This window comes from Sciurus carolinensis, chromosome 5 (genome assembly GCF_902686445.1).
Source record: "Sciurus carolinensis chromosome 5, mSciCar1.2, whole genome shotgun sequence".
In the NCBI taxonomy this organism is placed as follows: Eukaryota; Metazoa; Chordata; class Mammalia; order Rodentia; family Sciuridae; genus Sciurus; species Sciurus carolinensis.
Window position 1 is genome coordinate 111,529,749 of NC_062217.1, and position 19,717 is coordinate 111,549,465.

Here is a 19,717-nt window from a genome sequence, read left to right on the forward strand (position 1 = left end):
TTCTGTGCTAAATGACTGAGGTCAAATATTGGAGCACTAACTTCAAAGATTCTAACACTGAGGCACAGAGTTTGAAATTATTCCCAGAGACTACCACTAACAGAAAACAAACTGGAATCAACAGATAAGCATGAACTGACTGTCCAACTCATATATCCACTTGTCAATGACCTCTTGCAGAGGGGACAGGGGCCATGGGTAGAAGTAGACCAATCCCCAGTTACACACACTCCTAACAGTTGGGGCCAAAGCCTCAACCCACCCAATACCTCCCACCTTACACTTCTTTAGAGATTAGAATCAATCAGTACTATTAAAACAGAAATTCCTGGGCCCAAATCCAGACTTACTGAATCAGAATTTCCAGAGAAGCAGAATGGCAAGATATAGTTAAGAAGCACTCCAGGGGATTCTAATTGGGAAACATTATCCCAAAGGTTCAAGTGCAATACCCTGGGAGGAGACCAGTGGCTAAGGGGCACAGGTGAGGAACTTGTTGAAGTGCAGGAATGATCTGGTTTTTCTGGCCTGGCCTCATGGGGGACACATAACCAGAGAAGAAAAGACTGTGTCCCTGGGGACACTAAGAGAAATCCCAAACCCAAATTAGCCCAGTTTTTATGGAATAGGTACCACTTCTCAATTTGTTTGGCCGACACAGCCAGAAACAGCCTGGATCCATGCCCCAATACCTGGAAAATATGTGAGCAGTGCATCAGAACCACCAAGCCAGGATCGGGACTGGCAGAGGGAGGACAGCAGAGTAGTCGGGGGGGGGGGGGGTGTGGATGAAAACATCCTATGAACCAGAAAGGAAGACTGGGATGGGATACCGAGGACATTGGGGTCCAGCTGATTTGTTTTCGGGGACCAGGTGAGAGAAGAGGCCCCAAGTGATGCTTTCTTAGTAGCAGCAATATAGCAGTGCCTGGTTTGTTGAGCAGACCACAAAGCACTACATATACATTGCCTCATTCATTGCATTAATTAGTAAGTAATTATCAGACATCTACTCCCTGTGCCAGACAGCACGCAGTCCAGGAGAAACAAGTGGTTGCAGCTGATGCATCAGCTCTGTGGACAGTTCTGTTCATCTGCTTCTCCTCACCTCAAGCACCAGTCAAGTCTCCCCCCCCAACTTTTTTTTTTTTTTTTTTTTTTTGCAAGGCAGAGCTTGCTCCTCAAACCTGTGAGTGTTACAGCCAACTCTCCTGGAGGCCATAGCCAGTGGAAAGAGGAATGCAGCACAACGCCAACTTTCAGAGGGTAAATGAGGGACTTCTCAGAGGGGCACCAGAGTGGTAACCTACTGACTACACAACTGTGTGGGCTCTTCCACCTACTCTATTTCCTAGGTCCTCCTCCCTCACAGGCTCTGCTTCAGGAGAAAACTAGAGTAAGACAGAGGACAACATGACAAAGCAGACACATTTCCTGTGCTTCTGGAGCTTACAGCCAGGAAAAGAGAAAACAAAGCAATCACACAAAGACTTATTTCAGGGGCAGCTGTAGTGAAGGGCACAGAGGATCACAGATGAATACTGGCTGCAAAGGTATAAATACTCATTGTATTGGCACTGTGATATTACAGCTAAGCTCAGACTTTCAAACTATGACATCTAAAGTATGAGCCAGAATAACTCCAAAATTGAAGAACTTTAAAAAGAAAAGCTATAGGGGATTTGAGGAGGTATTGATATTAAGCAGCCTAAGTTTTACCTGTTCCCTGTTAAAGTTTTTCTTTCTCTCCCAAAAGGAGAGAATCTTGAGTCTATAACCTTCACTTACCATCTTCATTAGCAGCATCTCCTCCCACATGGATGACCTATTAGTTTATAAGATGTCTCTCAAGTACCAGACAGTACCCAGAGTGGATTTTTAAAGTAGTAAATCTGAGTAAGTCGTTCCCTTTTCTATACCCTCCAATAACTCCCCTCTGGACTTGGATAAATCTGAAACCCATACAGGACTACTAGGTCCTGTGCAGACTGGCTGCTGTCAATCTTTCTGATATCATCCAAAACATTCTCCCTGAAGTTCACTACACTCCAGCCTTCCTTGTCCTTGCCAATGTGGACATAGTGCAAGGTAAACAGCATCTAGACTAGGGTCAGTCTGAGAGGCAAGTCAGAGCAGCCTGGGTCTCCCCATGCCTTTGTTGCTCTCAAGGTTAATGAGGTACATCAGACTCTTTTTTGCGGTTTTCTTAAAATTAGTTCCAATTCTTTTCTTCCATTAGTTTCAGGTTCTTCCCATTCCCCTAAGTCACCCAACACTAATTTTATCTGCCCAGCACTTTTCATCCCCAATCCACTTTTACTGACACCAATCTCCTCCCTTTCCTTTGAGGAATCAGCCCTTTATTATTCCACATGTAACAGTGAACACTGGCCTGAGCTGTGTGCATTAGTTACTTCTCCTTGGAAGTTGAAATCTGATCAGGAATGGAAAGCTATTAGCCTGGGCTCATCTAATGGTGATACCCCAGGAGGATAAATCCCCGTCATTGAGATTCTAGAAATCCATTCGCTAGGCCTGAACCCTTTTCTTCCCATGACTAGAATGGTTGCCCTTAATTCAATTTTGTAAGCTAACCCCATAACCTTCCATATCCTCTTTCCTTGCCCGAGTTTCCACTGTTTACAAAGAACACCAAACCTCCTTCCTCTTACAAATGCTACCCTTACCAAGAAATAGTCACTGGACATGCAATAATAGCCTAGGTCTCCTTTGCTGCACACAAGTAAGATCAATAAAGTTGTCAGGAACTTTATGATGAATAGAATCACCTTCTTGATGCCCATGTTCCCAACTTCCTCTGTCCATGGCCACCTAGGACCACATGGCCATGTATAGCACCTACGTAAGTTTCTTTGAAATTATATTAATCCAATGTCTAAGTTGAGCAAAAAAGCTCAAATCATTGGGGTCTCAATAGACAATTCAGGAAAATCAGTTGGTTTCAAGGTACATAAATGTTTTTGATTCAACCAGCAAGAAGATAAGGCCTAACTAAAAGATGTGCAGAAGAGCAGGACATGGAGGTCATCTGAATTCTGTGGGGAAGAGACATGGAAGCTTGGCAAATACAGGCAGTACACATAAAAACAACTAGAGTTTGCAAAGGACCTGTTATTACGAAGGTCATAAAGAGCATGGGTCTGTGGAGGGCAACCTAGAATTCCAAGAATTTTGTTGACCTACAAATCAATAAGTAGAAACTTTTCTGAATTCATCACAATGGTGAAAACAGTGCATTCAAAAGAATTATAGAAAAATAACCATATATATTATTTGAAAAGAAAAAGCAAAGGACTCTTGTTTCAACTCATGTGCCTAGTTCAATTGAACATTGTCCAACTATAGAGATTAATGTGATCTGTTGGGAAAAGACAAAGTACAGGAGAAGCTGGTAGTGAGCTGGGCTCTGAGATGGGATTGGAATTTGGATAAATGGACAAGAGGAAGGAGACCACCAGAGACAAGAGGGACATGTCGGCAGTGCATATATCAGTACTATGAAGCCAGATGGAGACCTGCATGAAGGGGAGGGACTGGTCTCCTGAGGACCAGCAACATCAACGTGCTTAAAGCACATGCTGCAGGCCAGACCCTGAAGGAAGCTGAACTCATATCTCCCCTTTAGTCCTTACAACAGAAGCTCTGAGCAATAAGTATTTTCCTTTCCATGTACATCTGAAGACGTCAAAGTCTAGAGGTTAGCAAATTTGTTCAAGAAAATAGGAAAGCTGGAGTTGGTATCCAGTACTGCATACGGCAGAGTCCCTTCCTTTTCACATTACAGCATCTTGGATACACTTCTAGGCCCTTCCCAGAGGCTCTATTACGTGTGTTTGGGTTTATTCAATAGACTGGGTGTGACCAAAATTGTTTTCTTGTGTTGGTGCTAAGTTCAAGGCATTGTCTAACAAGCCTCTAATATCTGGCTCCTGCTTCTATTGCTTCTCAACCTTTCTCCTTTTGAACCCCACCCTACTTGAAAGGGCCTTGGAATTTCCTTTGTTCCTGGCATCTGATGGTGATGGGGTGTTTGGTAAGAACTGTTACTGGACCCCTGAGAGGCTTAGAGCTGCTGAAGGGCTTAGAAGGAGACTTTCTTCTGTTTTCATCCAGAGTCAAGCATTCAGGGAAAGAAGAGGTCCACAAATTCTAGTTCTAAACATCATCTGAGGCCAGGAAATCATCTTTAATATTTGCTTTCTGATACCAACTAATTCAAATCATAAAAGCCACAAGTACCACAGAAAGTTCCTTTCAAGATTCTCCCAGATAATATAAAAATTAAAAAAATAAGTCCATTCTTTCCCAATACTTTTTAATATTCTTGTCTACCCCCAAAGTAAGATAAAATAACAAATCAAATAAGGAAGTTCATAGAAATAATATGTACTATTGTTTTTCTTGGATTAATTTATCACTTTCCCCAATTCTAAAATTAGTAGGGGCTTAAGGGGGAAAACTTGAAAAAGAGGTATTTTTTAAAATCACCCACAATCATCCCACCCAAGTCATCACCAATAAAATATTGATTTATGTCTTTTTTCAGTTCGTTTCTGTACATAATTATATAAAAATGGATTGTGTAATACTGTTACATAATTGTTTTTTCTATTTGAGATGAACATGTACCTACTTTAATACTCCTAAAACATGGTTTACTTTTAATTATAATTGACACAATTGTACAAATTAATTTCATTGGACATTTATATGCATGCACATACTGTGTCTTGATCATATCCTCCTTCCCTTTTCTCCTTTGTCCTCCCCCCTCTCTGGACTCCCCCTCTCACGATCCTCTTCCTTAAAAGTCTCTGATCTACTTCATCTTTTTTGGTTTCCATATAGGAGAGAAAACATGTGATACTTGTCTTTTTGTGTCTGGCTCATTTTGCTTAACATAATGTTCTCTAGTTCCCATTCATTTTCCTGAGAATGACAGGATATCATTCTTCCTTGTGGCTAATATTCCACTGTGTTTATCTACATATTGTCTTTATCCATTTATCTGTTGAGGAACAGCAAGGCTGGTTTCATCTCTCAGTTACTGTGAAAACTGCCGCAGTAAACATGCAGGTATCCCTTTATATACCGATTTCATTTCCTTTGAGTATGAACCCAGTTAGTGTAGCTGGATCATATGGTAGTTCAATTTTTAGTTTAGGAACCTCCATACTGTTTTACAGAGTGACTACACTAATTTACATTCCCACCAAAAATAAGGGTTCCTATTTCTCCATTCTCACCAACATTTGTTATTTTGTATAATAGCCGTTCCGACAAGGGTGAAATGGAATCTCAACGTAATTTGGATTTGTATTTCCCTGATGGCTGTAGACACAGAGCTTGTTTTCATAGTTTTATTTTCATTTGTACTACTTTTGAGAAGTGTATGTTCATTTGCCCATTTTTTGATTGGATTTTGTTTTTAGATTTCTTTATATATTCTGAATATAAATCTTCTGTCAGATAAATAGCTGCAAAGATTTTTCTCTCATTCTGTAGGTTCTCTTACTGTACTCTTAGTTTGCTGTGCGGAAGCTTTTTAGTTTGATGAAATTCCATTTGTCAAGTCTTGCTTTTTGTTTTCTGAGTTATTTAGGAAATTATTGCCACTGCCAATATTTTGGAGTGTTTCCCTATATTTTCTTCTAGTAGTTTCAGTGATTCAGGTTTAACATTAAGGTCTTTGATCCCTTGTAAGTTGAATTTTATACAAGGTGAGAGAATGGTCTAGTTTCAATCTCTTACATATGGATATCTAGCTTTCTTAGCACCATTTGTTAAAGAGGCTGCCTTTTCTACAACCTATGTTTTGGGCACCTTTGTTGAGAATCAGTTAACTGTAAATGTGTGGATATAATTCTGGGTTTTCTAATGTCTTCCATTGGTCTACATGTCTGTTTATATGCAAGTACCATGTAGTTTGTGTCAGTATGGCTCTGAAGTATATTTTGAAATTGGGTACTGTGATGCCTCCCCAGCATTGGTCTTTATTATACATAATGAGATTCACCGTGATATAGTCATACATACACGAGGTATAAACTGGTCTGTTTCACTAACCACCCCTTTCTCCTCTCCCGTTCCCCTGATCCCTTTCTTCTATTGATCTTTTTCATGAAGTCCCTTTTCTTTTATTTCTCTCTAGTTTCCATGAGAGAGAACATATGATTCTTAACATTCTGGATCTGGTTGATCTCACTTAGCATGAAGTTCTTCAGTTCCTTTCATTTTTCTGCCAATGACATAATTTTGTTCCCATTCATGTCTGAACCAAACTCCATGTGTGTATATATGGTGAATGTGTGTGTATGTATATATGAATATACATCACATCTTTTTTGTCTAAAACAATTTTTTTTGTAGTTGTACATAGACAAAATACATTTTATTTTTATGTGGTGCTGAGAATTGAACCCAGTGCTTTACACATGCTAGGCGGAGCACTCTGCCACTGAGCTCCAGCTCCAGCCCATATCACATCTTATTTATCCATTCATATAACCATAACCATAACCATATTTATCCATTCATATAACCATAACCATAACCATAACCATAACCAGCACTGGTCTTTTTACTCAGAATTGCATTGAGTTTTCAGGGTCTTTTTGTGTGTCCATACAAATTCAGGGGTTGTTTTTTCAGTTCTATGAAGAAAATCATTGCTTCTTTGATAGCAATTGCATTGAATCAGATCACTTTGGGTAGTATGGTGATTTTAACAACATTAATTCTCCCAATCCAAAAACATGACTTTGCATTTTCTAGTGCCTTCTTCAATTTCTTTCTTTAGCATAAAACATACTCTTAAATAAGGTTTTAAATGCCAATCATGCAAATTGGTGCTTAATAGGATGGTTGGTATAGCCTCAGGAAAAGGAGGAAAATTTGAAGGTTATTTGTGAATGTCACAGTGGCTACAGAGACCCTTTGGCACTCTGTGGGCTGGAACCAAAGATGCCAGAGTCTCTGATATGTCTGGGGACATTCCACACAAAGAACTGATCCATCTCTTGCATGACTTTCCAATGGCCTATGGGAATTTAAAGCCAGAAGCATTTTGCCCTTAGCAAAATCTGAACTAGGAGACGATGAGACCAGTGGATGAAATAGAAATATCTAGTAAATGTACAAAAAAGGAGAGAAGGGATTGGATTGAATTGTCTCAAATGTTCTACCCAGAGCCTCAAGTTAGGATTTCAGAAATCCAGTCACATGACTTTCACATGACTTTCAAAAGTTATCATTTATCCATTACATTCTTATCTTCTTCCATGATCAGACAACTGAAAAATTTATATCCTAAATCATATTTCAGTTCACCAATTCAAATCCTATGCCTAGACAGCTTGACCTTTGAGCACAAATGAAGGAAACTATAATAGATGAAAGATGATTTTAAAAAGATGTTTTCTATTAGAAATATCTATAATAACTCCTAGAAATAACCAAAATATCAAAAAGTCTAGAATTAGTTAAATAAATGATGGCATATCACAGAATATCATTTAATGACTATAAAATATCCCAGAGTATTTTATTATATGAAAAATATCAAGTGGTATAAGTTATATAATAGCAATTGGTTTCTATTTTATATATAGAAAATATTCATGTGTATATGAATTCCTCCAAATTTTAAATCCAGTATTAGTTAAGGATAGAGAGAAAAAAAAATACATGTGGAAGGGGTGGCTGGAAGTTATGGTATTTAACATAAATCCTGAAAAGAATAACTTTGTTGACAAATACTATAACTGAAATATAGTAGTAGCCAGTGCCCCATTGAGAAGATAAAGAGTAAGTAAAAGAACAGCCTCATGCTAGTGGCCTCATGAGCACTGAATACTTAAGCAGGTGATCAAAGTTCTAAATTCAGATTAAGTCTACCATCATTGCTAAAATTTCTCTTAAATCTATTCCAAGTTAAACCATGAGGCTTTCCAAGATGTTCAGATGTTAAAGACAAAGTTTTCTGTTTTGTCTCCTAGAAATATTTCTAACACAGGGCTATAATGACACCAAAGCTTGTAAAACATGTTCATTATAGGAATTGTATATTAGCATGCTTATTATGGAAAACTAAATTTGTTCACTTTAGCCATAATGAGCTTACCTTGTGATGATGAACCTACTTGTCTACTATTCAACTTACGGTCTTACATATATAAATATCATGTGGTCAGAATTCATTCTGGTCTTTCTACTCTTGTCCCTATTTGAAATCAACAGTGCTTCTAGTAGATTCAAATCCCAATGCACCAGGGAGCTCCTTTCATACACATTTCCTTTTCATGCTAGTGTTAAAATAGTAGTAAAAATATAAAAATTTACACAATACTAACAGTGGTTATTTATGGGTGGCAGGATTATAAAACATTTTTATGTCCTTGGGATTTTCTGTATTTTTCAATATTTCATTATTGCTGTTATTAATGAGAACACTTTGGAGTTTCCCTTTTATCCTGATGTTTAATTATTGTGTGATGAAAGCGCTGACAATTTATCAAATGAGCAAGGGCAAAATCCTTTAAAATGAGGAGAGAGGAGAAAGTGGGTGTGTCACAGGGGGTGGTGCGGGGTTCATTCCCAAAATAATCAAGTGTGGGTTCTTTTTGATCAGCAGTTTAAGGGTTGGGTGTGGGATTTGTGCGTATATGTGCTCTATAGCAGGGAGTGGGGAATTATTTTTATCTGCGTCCGCAAGATCTTGTATTCTTAAACTAAACTCTGTTCGTATCTAACCCTCTGAACACTAAGAGTGTTGAGTATTTTCAGTGTTAGAGATAGAAGGGGCCTTAGTAATCATTAAACCAAATTCCTTATATTAGAAGGGGGGACAAAGAACTAAAGTGAAGTAACCAAGATCACCTGACAGACATAAGACCCTGAATTTAATTCAAATATCCTTTTCATTCTACCAGACTGCTTCTGTGCCCACAGGTGGGGGTAGCGGGAAAGGGCAGTGAATGACAGCTCCGTGATCACCTTCCTTCTCAGCATAAAGTATGTTAGGACCCAATCATTACCCAACCGTTGTCAACCATAAATATTATCAATACAGGCTATATTTTTCTTATCTCTATCTCATCCCTGTCCCTCTCATAAAAAGGAAAACAAAACCAAATACTAGGATCACACTAACAAGGAACAGCATGCCAGAAACATGCAGAGTTCCGGCTCTGGTGCAGTCCAAGAAGGAGGATCATGTCCTCTGTATTCTTAAAAATCTGAGGGTTTATTCTCGTTCTCATTCTTTCCCTTTTTAGCACAACTGATCAAGACTGTGCTTAGGTGGGCGTAGAGGTATGCACCTGTAATCCCAGCTACTTAGGGAGCTAAGACAGGAGGATCACAAGTTTCAGGTTGGCCTGGACAACTTAGTGAGACCCTGTCTCAAACGAATAAGAAAGGGCTGGGGATGTTGCTTGGCAGTAGAGCCCCCCTGGTTCAATCCAGGGAGGAGAGGAGGCAGAGAGAATCTGCTTCTAAGAAAAGCATTTACAAAAGAAACAATTAACTATTAAAGTGTGTGTGTGTCTATCTCAAAAACAAAAGATGAAAGAATATCCCCCATGGAAAAGTTACTGCCAACAAAACTTCCTCTTTCTAAAAAGCAACAAAGTTTTCCAGTTTTTTCTTTTATCTGGATATTACAAAAATAGTGGAAACCATAAGAGACTATTATTAAGACTACTATTAAAGAATTTGACCTCTTCTTTAACAGAAGACTTCCAGATAAAGAAATCAATAAACGGGAACTCGTAAAAGTAACCACCAACCTAATTAGCAGTAATACAGCACTATGGAATAGTGCCTGTTTACACAAAGTCTTCAATGGCATTAAAGGTTTAATTCTATCACAAATTTTAATACAATATTTTAAATATGAGTTATTAATCACTCTCAGAAATAAATATAGCTGGGTAAGAAATCCCCAACTGCATTGGAATTCATTAGAATTCTCTGACATTCACAAATTCCCCTTTGTCATATATAAGGGTTTACAGAATTAGTATTGGCTTTAGCTAAAACTCAGTCAAACAGATGTATACTGCATCAAGTAGCTGCTATAAACAGATTGATGGTGATTTTCTTGATTCTATGACTAAGAGGAGTGGGAACTTAAGCAAATCACAGCTTCACTGGGTGCCAAACTAGAAAATGAGAGAGTAGTATTAAACTATTACTAAGGCTTCTTCTAGCTGTAACTAAATGCAGTTCTATGATTTTACATGTTTTGAAAAGCACCAGAAATTGAATAGATGCAGTAATGTAATACTCTGAACTTTTATGCACAGAAAGTCCATGTTAACATGTAAACATGCCATCTGGGGAAAGTGGCATTAAGACCATCAACCAGCACCATATTAGGAGTTAGCTTCAGGCAGTCATAATTCCCAGGATGAGCAGTTGCTGGGAAGAAAAAGATTGAAGCAGGCATTATAAATCAAATGCCTGTAGGAGACAGGCTAGGAGCACAAAAAAAAAAAAAGAAAAAGAAAAAGAAAAAAAAATGGGAAGAGTCAAGCAGGAGTGTGAAAAAAAAAATGGAGAGCGGGTCCTCAGCTCTAACTGATTGCTGCCTGGAGGAATTGAGGCTCTGGGGTTATCCCATCTTCAGATTTTTCCAAATAAGGCTGAAAATCTGTAAAAGCTCTCAATTTTAAAATACTGGCTCAAAATATTTTAAAACACTGTATAAGCCAAATACGTCACCACACCAAAGTACACCTGAGAGTTTGGAGGTAGCATACTGTACAAAAGAACATACCATAGGGAGGGACAGAACCCAGAAGCGGGATGTGGGGAGGTATGGTGAATGGGAGAAGGGATGCAAGGAAGGAGGACAAAGGGGCTAAAATGATGTGAGTTTGGCTCTGCTAGGAAATTCAAAAGAGCAAGCAGACTTGGGGGTAGAAGAGATCAGATCAGTGGTTTTAAAGCTTTTTGGAGTGATGAACTCCATTTGATTTTCTCGATTTTCTGTGGAAAAATTAAATGTAGTAGGTCATATAAGGACTGCCCAAAGATGTTCATGTCCTCATCCCTGGTCCCTTTCTCTCCTCACCACGTTACTTCACCAAACAAAAGATTTTGTAAATATGATTAAAGATCTTGATAGAGAGATTATCCTGGGTTATTCTAATGAGCCCAATCTAATCACATGAATCCCTAAAACCAGAAAATCTGTCCTGGCCCTTGTCAGAGGGAGATGCGATTATGGGAGAAAGGCCAGAGAGCTGCTATGTGACTGGCTTTGAAGACAGAGGAAGGGACCACAGTCCATGGAATATGGGCAGCCTCCAAAAACTGAAAAAGCAAGGAAATGGATGATTCTCTTCAGAGCCTCTAAAAAGGAATATAGTCCTGCTGACAACTTTGGGGCCATGTTGGACTTTCATCCTACAAAACTATAAGATAATAAGTTTGTTTTGTTTTAAGTTACAAGTTGTGGTCACTTACTACAGTAACATTAGAAAATCAACATCACTCAAACTTGGGCAAAAACATTTCTACATCTTCATGAAACTCATCTACAAAGACACGACCTCCTCATGCTGGAAAGAGCCCAAGATACAACAAGCTAAATAAGCTGTAGGTTTGTGTAGAAAGATCAATACCTACAACCCCATGGCCTTTAAAAGCTCTGAAATCCCATCTTTTTTTTTTTTTTTTAAAGGATGAATTAATTTTCTGAAAGGCTGCTCCTTCAAGTCTCAGCCAAGTGACATGTGAACCCTTGGTGGCTCCTTGCTACAGAACGATCTTTCCCTCCTTACTTGCAGGGTTGGTTATGTCAATAACTTTCTCCCTACCCACCACCTCAAGAAGGTGGCATTTTACACCTGCTGAGATTTAGCCTGGCTTCTTCCCTCACTTTCAGCCAGACCAAGGTCTGGCGTGTCCTGTTACAGTATCAGGTCTCTATCAAGATTTTACTGGGCATGATGTGTCTGAACCTGGCCATATGCTGGTTCAAGACAGAAGAGGAATGTTATCAGGAATGTGAGCTACCTGACTCAAAGTTGTTTTTAGCCTCAGATCTCCTTTCACCAGTTCATCAAATTTCACAATCCTAGTAATATTTTGAGGTATGTATTTTTTTTTAATCCATTAGAAGGTCCTAGGGTGATGCCATCATGGTTGTGATGAGTAACTCTGTTGTTTAAAGGTTACCAACCTAATCTAAATACTAAACCTAATAGTTCTAGACAGAACTGGCCTAACATTACTCCCTATCTATGTTAGTGTTAAATTAACATTAGATCCCATAACTACTGACGCCAATGCACTGAAGATTCTGGAGTACTGCTAGAGTCTGTGAAAACAGTAAAAGTAGGGCATGGGAGCTAGAAGAGAAAAAAAAAATTACAAAATGAGAAAGGCTAACTGGTGACTCCATACCTGATTGTTATCCCTGTTATGTAGAGAATGTAAAGAAGGTCCAGGAAGCTCCTAAAATTTTACATAAACTCTGTGTGTGCATATTTTTTTTCTGTGACAGATTACCATAAATCTGAGGATCTGAATGAAGTACAACTCCCCCCCCCCACAACAATGGAAGAATTGCTATGCTGTATGTTCACTCAAAGAATTATTTTAAATCAATATGAGTAGTTAAGAGCTAAGGATATGAATGGTCACCACCACAGAATCCTAATAAATTTCTGACTTGACCTCTGACAAGAATAAAATTATCAGTTAGCATCTCTGCCATCAATAGGATATAAAATAGTTTGAAGTCTGCCAAACTTGAGAAAGTTAATTGTTAATACCATTTTTTCCTATCAGCCTCTGCTGAGTGTCCATACCCAAGAGACTGCCATACATTCCACACACAAGCAAGAATTTAGTTTTGTGTCTTGTTTGTTTTGCTTTTATACTATTTTGAAATATGCATGGGAACTAGTTGACCTTATTCGTGCTGAGATGCAGTCCTTAGACAGGGTCACTGCCTAAATTGATTCTAGCCAGCTACAAGTATTTTAATTACAAAAAAGGCCTCAAATAGTAGGGAGGATGTTCTTATCCATGAGAAAATTATAAGTTTGAGTCCAACAGGTATTATCTAAGGTCACATAAGAATAAACAAGTAAGAGATGGCAACTAGTGAGGAGAGTTCAGAAGATGCTCATGAATTCACTTGGACAGTTGGTCACTTTTCCCTGTGGGTCCCCTCCAGCCCTCTAGGGTTCTAGGATTCTAAATTTAGTATGCTGACCATTTTAAAGCATGATTATAGAGCACAGCCAATCTCCCTGTAGTTGATTCATTTAGACTGTGCTGCCTTAGAAAAAAATTCTAAAGGTCAAGCTCAGAGGCACAGCACTCCCTTTCCTCTGAGTGAGGGTTATGATTACACCACACACAAGATCCTACAAAGACAGCTGACACAACTTGCAGTGGAATTTTTTCTTCTGTTTATTTCCAGAAGAGACTTTCCATAGACAGCTGCAGTGCCAGTCTCCCATCAGAATGTCATGCCAACCTTTCTGCAGGCAGATTTCCACCCACATCCTTGCCCTGGGTCCAGCAGGTCTGGAAGGTTACAGAGGACAGCTGGGGGTACTTCAGGGCTAAGGTCACTGGACACTTGGGTCAGCACAGAAGCTGTACCTACCTGCCATGCCATACTCAGACATTTTCAGGTTCCAATCCTGACTCAACCTTTTTTCTTGGAGAGGGGCACAGTATTAAGAATTAAACCCAAGGGCACTCTACCACTGAGTTATTTTATTTTGAGACAGGGTCTCTAAGTTTCTGAGGCTGGCCTTGAACCTGTGATCCTCCTGCTTCTGGCTCAGTCTTTTTTCTTGTGCAACGTAAGGCAAGTGCCTTAATGTCTTTCAGTTTCAACCCCCTCCCAGAACTGAGTAACCAGCTTTCTCAGCAAGTAGGGAAGGCTAAATGAGATCAGAGTTGAAAAGTAACTGCCACCATGTGTATACAGTCGTCATAATTTGTCATCATACCAGAGGAAAATCTAATCCCCTCTGCCATGAAGTGAAAGGGGCAGAATAAATGAAATCAGTATTTCTCCCGAAAAGCCGGACCTATCTCCACTCTTCCATGAGTCTTAAAGCTGATTATCTTCAAACAGAAGACAGGGGAAAATAGGTCTTTACATTTCTCTTTGCCCCTTCTCAGGCTATAAGGAATGCCAACAAAGATTAGAAAGCCTCAACTATATCGGGGTGGCATCACACAAGTCAGTACTTCTGGAAAGCAAACTCCAGGCACAGTGCAGCTTCTGACAAAGGGCCCACCTTGGTTGAAGTCGCACTGCTTCTTGGCACCTGAAGGTGTTGTTCTGTGGACTCTCGTGAACTGGCGTTCCCGTTCTGCCCTGGCACTCCAGCTGGCTGGGCACCACCTGTTCTGTCTCCTACAAGAAACAGCAAATGTAGATGAGCTGTCAGCAGCTATCAGTTCCCCAGTGTGCTGTAACTGGGGGCTGTCTCAGGGTGGGGGAGCAGCAACACATCACACGCTCTACTGTCTATAATGTGGGAAGGGAGAAATTCAGTGGTCCAAAATTTTAAAAGTCTATCACTCAGTTGCTGCAGATTATAGGATAAAAGAAAAAAAAATCCAGTGTCCAAAAGCTATGAGGTAGCCACCCAATGAGAATTTCACAGACATTAAAAATGATGTTATAGGAGACAATTTAATGAATAGTTATATATGGAAATATAATTTATAAAATACTTGTAGCATAAGCTGATATTTGCAACAAAATTGAATGTACACACACACACACACACACATACACACAGGGATAAACTAAATGAAAATATTAACAATGATTAATTCTGGAGATGTCATTTTTGTTTCTTTTGGGGGCCAATATGGATTTTCTAGACTTTTTCTTTTCTTTTTCCAGACTGCATTTTGATTCATTATACACAAATAGCGTACAATTTTTTGTTTCTATGGTTGTATACAATGTAGATTCACACCATTTATGTAAACATACATATACATAGGATAATGATGTCTGTCTCATTCCACCATCTTTCATACTCCTGCCCCTTCCTCCCTCTCATGTCCCTCTATGTAATCTAAAATTTCTCCATTCTTTTCTTACCCCCCACCCCCCCATTATGTATCATCATCCACTTATCAGAGAAAACATTCAGCCTTTGGTTTTTTGGGATTGGCTTATTTCACTTAGCATGATATTCTCCAATTCCATCCATTTACCAGCAAATGCCATATTATTCTTTATGGCTGAATAATATTTCATTGTGTACATATACCACATTTTCTTTATCCATTCATCTGTTGAAGGGCATCTAGGATGATTCCACAATCTAGCTATGGTGAACTGAACTGCTGTAAACATCGATGTGGTCATGTTACTGTAGTATGCTAATACTACTCCTTTGGGTATAAACCAAGGAGTGGGATAACTGGGTCAAAAGGTGGGTCCATTCCAAGTTTTCTGAGGAATCTCCACACTGCTTTCCAGAGTGGCTGCACCAATTTGCAACTCCACCAGCAAAGTAAAAGTGTGCCTTTTTTCCCACATCCATGCCAACACCTATTAATGTTTGGGTTCTTGATAACAGCCATTCTAATTGGAATTAAGATGAAATCTTAGGGTGGTTTTAATTTGCATTTCTCTAATTACTAGAGATGTTGAACACTTTTTCATACATTTATTAATTGCCTGTGTGTCTTCTTCTGTAAAGTGTCTGTCTAGTTCCTTGGCCCATTTATTGATTGGGTTCTTTGTATTTTTGGTGTAAAGTTTTGTAAGTTCTTTATAAATTTTCTACAATAAGAAATTTAATCTGAAAACTAAGGACAACCCATTTCATAAAATCTAAATCCCAAGAATGATAGATATCTCCCCTTTCCACACGTAACTATTGCCATTGGCTACACTTTATTCAAATAAACCGTAACATTGAGCATCCATGATGCAATTCACATGTTAATTTAGAAAAACTCCAGAGTGCTAAACTCTAGAGAATATCATAAACATTCCCAGCTAAAACTAATTTGGATTTAATACAAAGACATAAACAAAATGAAAGATATAAAATTCTAGCAGTTTGACTACTATAACCTTTGAACCTTAACAATCCTCCAACCAATTCTCAGAATAAGACAGCCCCTCTTTCTTTATCTAGTAAATGAGATACTAAAATAAAATTCATGAGAAATTCCATAAATCCAGATGGCTATCACCATGCAGTCAAAATGTTCAACAAGGGCAGAGATTTTGTGTCCGACTGTGTAGTATCTTGTGTTGACAGAGACCCAGCTCTTCTACTGAAGGTTGCATTGAAGTCTGTACAAGTGTCAGTGTGTCAAGTGTCTAAGAAGTCATTTTTCTACAATACTAAAATACTCCGGTGGGGCTGTTTGCCAAGCCATCATCACAAGCTTCTAAAACAAAACAAAATAAAACAAAAAAGACAAACAACAACAACAAAAAGCACCCACAAATGCCTTCATTCGAATGGTGGTATTGGGGAGAAGAGCTGAGGGAAAGGAATGAATTAGATCTATGAGGAACTTTAATTCTTCTAAGTCTTCCTGTTCAGGAAGAAGACCCTTCACATGAAATGTTCCACAAGCGTGCAATAGTTTTCTAGACTTCTAGTAGTTTGTGACAAATTCTATAGCTACACCAACACTGGTCAACTTCTCTGACCCAATGATTTCAAGTAAGATGACTTTGCTTACTACTTGCTAGGTATGTGACATTGGCCAAGTTATTTAAATGGCCTAGCCCTCAGTTTCCTTGTCTGTGAAATGGGAATTATACCTTCAATCTCACAGGTTGTTAAACAAGATGCTATGGACAACTCTTTAATGTATGACAAATAGAGCATACAGCAGATCAAAACTATTGATGATGACAATATTTCTTTTATAAAATTTCCCCTAAAACTCAACATTTTGAAACTAGTGTTAAGGAAATCCTTAACCCAAATGAGATAAACAAAATAAAACTTATTTTTGTTGTGGAATTTTTGGGTTTCTATATTGACATCATTATTTTACACATCATATTTTAAACCTCAATGACTTGTAGGCCTTAAGAAATTGTCCTTCTAGTTTCTAAAAAAAGTTTCAACCCAAAATTCACATTTTATTAAAACTTTCCTCTTTTAGGGAAGAACAGCTCGTTTTTCCAAAGACAGTATTTTACCTAATTCTTTGAACCTTTAATGGTTGAGAAGGGTGGGAAAGGTCACATGCTGCTAGATTCCCTTAGATCTAACAAATTTATTTCCTAGATGAATAAGAGGGACTTTGAAGAGAGTACTCTTTGGTCAGAGTCCTCAAAGTATTGCAAGAGAAGAACTCTTCTCAGAAATGGGTGAATAAGGAGCACTTGAAGATAGTGACAAGTCCCCAATTCAAATGTAGAAAAAAGTGGATTTGTGATGCTTCCTTAGGCACTAAGAAGTTCAAATCTCAGTGTGTGTGGAGATGGGAAAAAAGTAAGGAGTTTACTAAAACTCATCATGAACATGAAGAAAGAAGTAGGCTCTGAGGTGAAACAGATGCCTGATGGTAAAGACAGGTTGCCCTTTCCAATGTCAAAAGATCACACCCCAAAATTCTGATCTCCAAAATCCCCTCCAATCAGAAACTCAAGTGTAGCCTCTCAGAAAATGACGAGTGAGTTGTTCCTTCAAAGCCCTTAATGTGCTTGGAAAATCTTCTGTTTATAAGAAAAAATAAATAAAGATTTCCATTTAGTCCCTATGCTCCATTCTCTCTTCATGAAATGTCCCTGTGTGAGACAATCTCACACCCAAATCAATGAGCCTTTAAGTGATTATAATTTAAGGCCCTAAGTCTTCCAGCTAAGGTCTCAGACATGACAGAGCAGAAATAATACTTCCCTGTGTCCTAAGTGAGTTGCTGACCAACAGAAATTATGAGATGGAATAAGTGATTATTATTTTAAATTTAAGAGTTATTTGTCACATAGCAGATCTTTCCTCTAGGATACCATTAATGATAAAAGCCACATCTATTTGATTAAATATTTTTAGCAGAAAATAATGCCACATTAAATGCACCTGTATATTTTAAGTTACAGCTAAGAAAAAGGTGAAAGTCTGAAAGGATGTGTATGTATGTTGGCATCAAGAAACCACGAAGCCTGCCTGGCAGAGCCTGGCATGTGAACGACACAGGGAGTTTTCTCAGAAAAACAAACCCAGAGAAAGTGATTCCAGGAGTCTAATCTGGAAGCCTTGAGGATCTCATAAGGAATAGAGGAAGAAAACCCAATCCTTAGTTGTGCTAGTTTCTAAAATTAATTTCACATTTTTGGTCAAAGGAGAAAGCAGAAGAAAAGGGGAATATCATTTTACTGAATTAACAGAATAGCTTTCAAAGGTATTGTGCTACCAGTCATAATTTATTCATAGAGAGAGAAAGGAAAAAAAAAAAAACACACAACAAGAACAATAGTACTCAAATTTATCTGCTTCCATGAAAGAGCTTTAGCTCCACATAGGAGAGACCAGTTAGGAGAGACTAACCACTCCCTTGGTTAGTCCACTTCTCTGTTCCAGATGAACACCATGGTTTGGCCAGTGCCAAGGTTAACGAGGGCTATCAAACAAAGCCCTCTGATAGTACACTTTGAGATGATTAAGAGTTAACATTTTGTCCCCAGTCCTATCTCTCCTCCAAAGGTGACAACATCTGAACAAGAAATAATGCATTTGGTTACCTTCCCCATTTAAGCTGCATCACATCTTTGTTCAGAACTAGGTGCAATGCCTAGCTCAAAAATTCTAGAACACTAGAGTGTTTATTCTGAAATAATTGATACTTTTTTTTTTTTTTTTTACTTAAAAAAATTCACTATGGCGTACCAAGCATTTTGATAGTTGAGGTGGTTACCTAAAGGTGAATAAGACATCCTTGCTTCCAAAGAATTCTAAAATCCACTACTTGGCAAAGACTGAAGTGTAAGATGGCACGCTCTAATTTTCTTACTTCTGTATTTATGTTTTTAAAGTAGTCAGGTTGAAGCTGACTATGAATAAGAAGGGGAGGAGAAGTCTAGTCCCTCTCTTCTATGCTTGTCTTCCTGCCTGCCACCTGGGCAGGGAATGTTTGGATGGGCACTTGGAAAAAGAGTCATCCTATATCTTTTCCTGCTCCTAGTCATCTTCCTCTCCTTCACTCCCAATATATCTCAAGTCCAGCCTCAACCAAGGGATTCTGTGGTTTTCTGCTATATTCAGAAGTCATCAAATTGACTAAGCTCTGCGATACTCCATTAGAATGCTGCCTATGATCCCCCTAAAAACTGGAACAAGGCAGGGATGCCCTCTTTCACCACTTCTATTCAACATTGTCCTTGAAACTCTAGCCAGAGCAATTAGACAGACCAAAGAAATTAAAGGGATACGAATAGGAAAAGAAGAACTCAAACTAACCCTATTTGCTGATGACATGATTATATATTTAGAGGAATCAGGAAATTCCACCAGAAAACTTTTAGAACTCATAAGTGAATTCAGTAAAGTAGCAGGATATAAGATCAATGCTCATAAATCTAATGCATTTTTATACATAAGTGATAAATCTTCAGAAAGAGAATTTAGGAAAACTACCCCATTCACAATAGCCTCGAAAAAATAAAATGCTTGGGAATCAATCTAACAAAAGAGGTGAAAGACCTCTACAATGAGAACTA

The 19,717-nt window shown here is 38.5% G+C and overlaps 1 protein-coding gene across 5 annotated transcripts in view; it reads right to left on the minus strand.

The window, feature by feature from the left end:
- Window positions 1-19,717, minus strand: part of Fam13c (family with sequence similarity 13 member C) — a 114,547-nt gene that overhangs the window by 59,732 nt on the left and 35,098 nt on the right. For all 5 annotated transcript variants that reach the window (XM_047552300.1, XM_047552303.1, XM_047552299.1 and 2 more), the window contains one exon: window positions 14,298-14,416. In XM_047552300.1, the coding sequence (XP_047408256.1) occupies window positions 14,298-14,416 (119 nt within the window). The remainder of the gene's footprint in view (window positions 1-14,297; window positions 14,417-19,717) is intronic.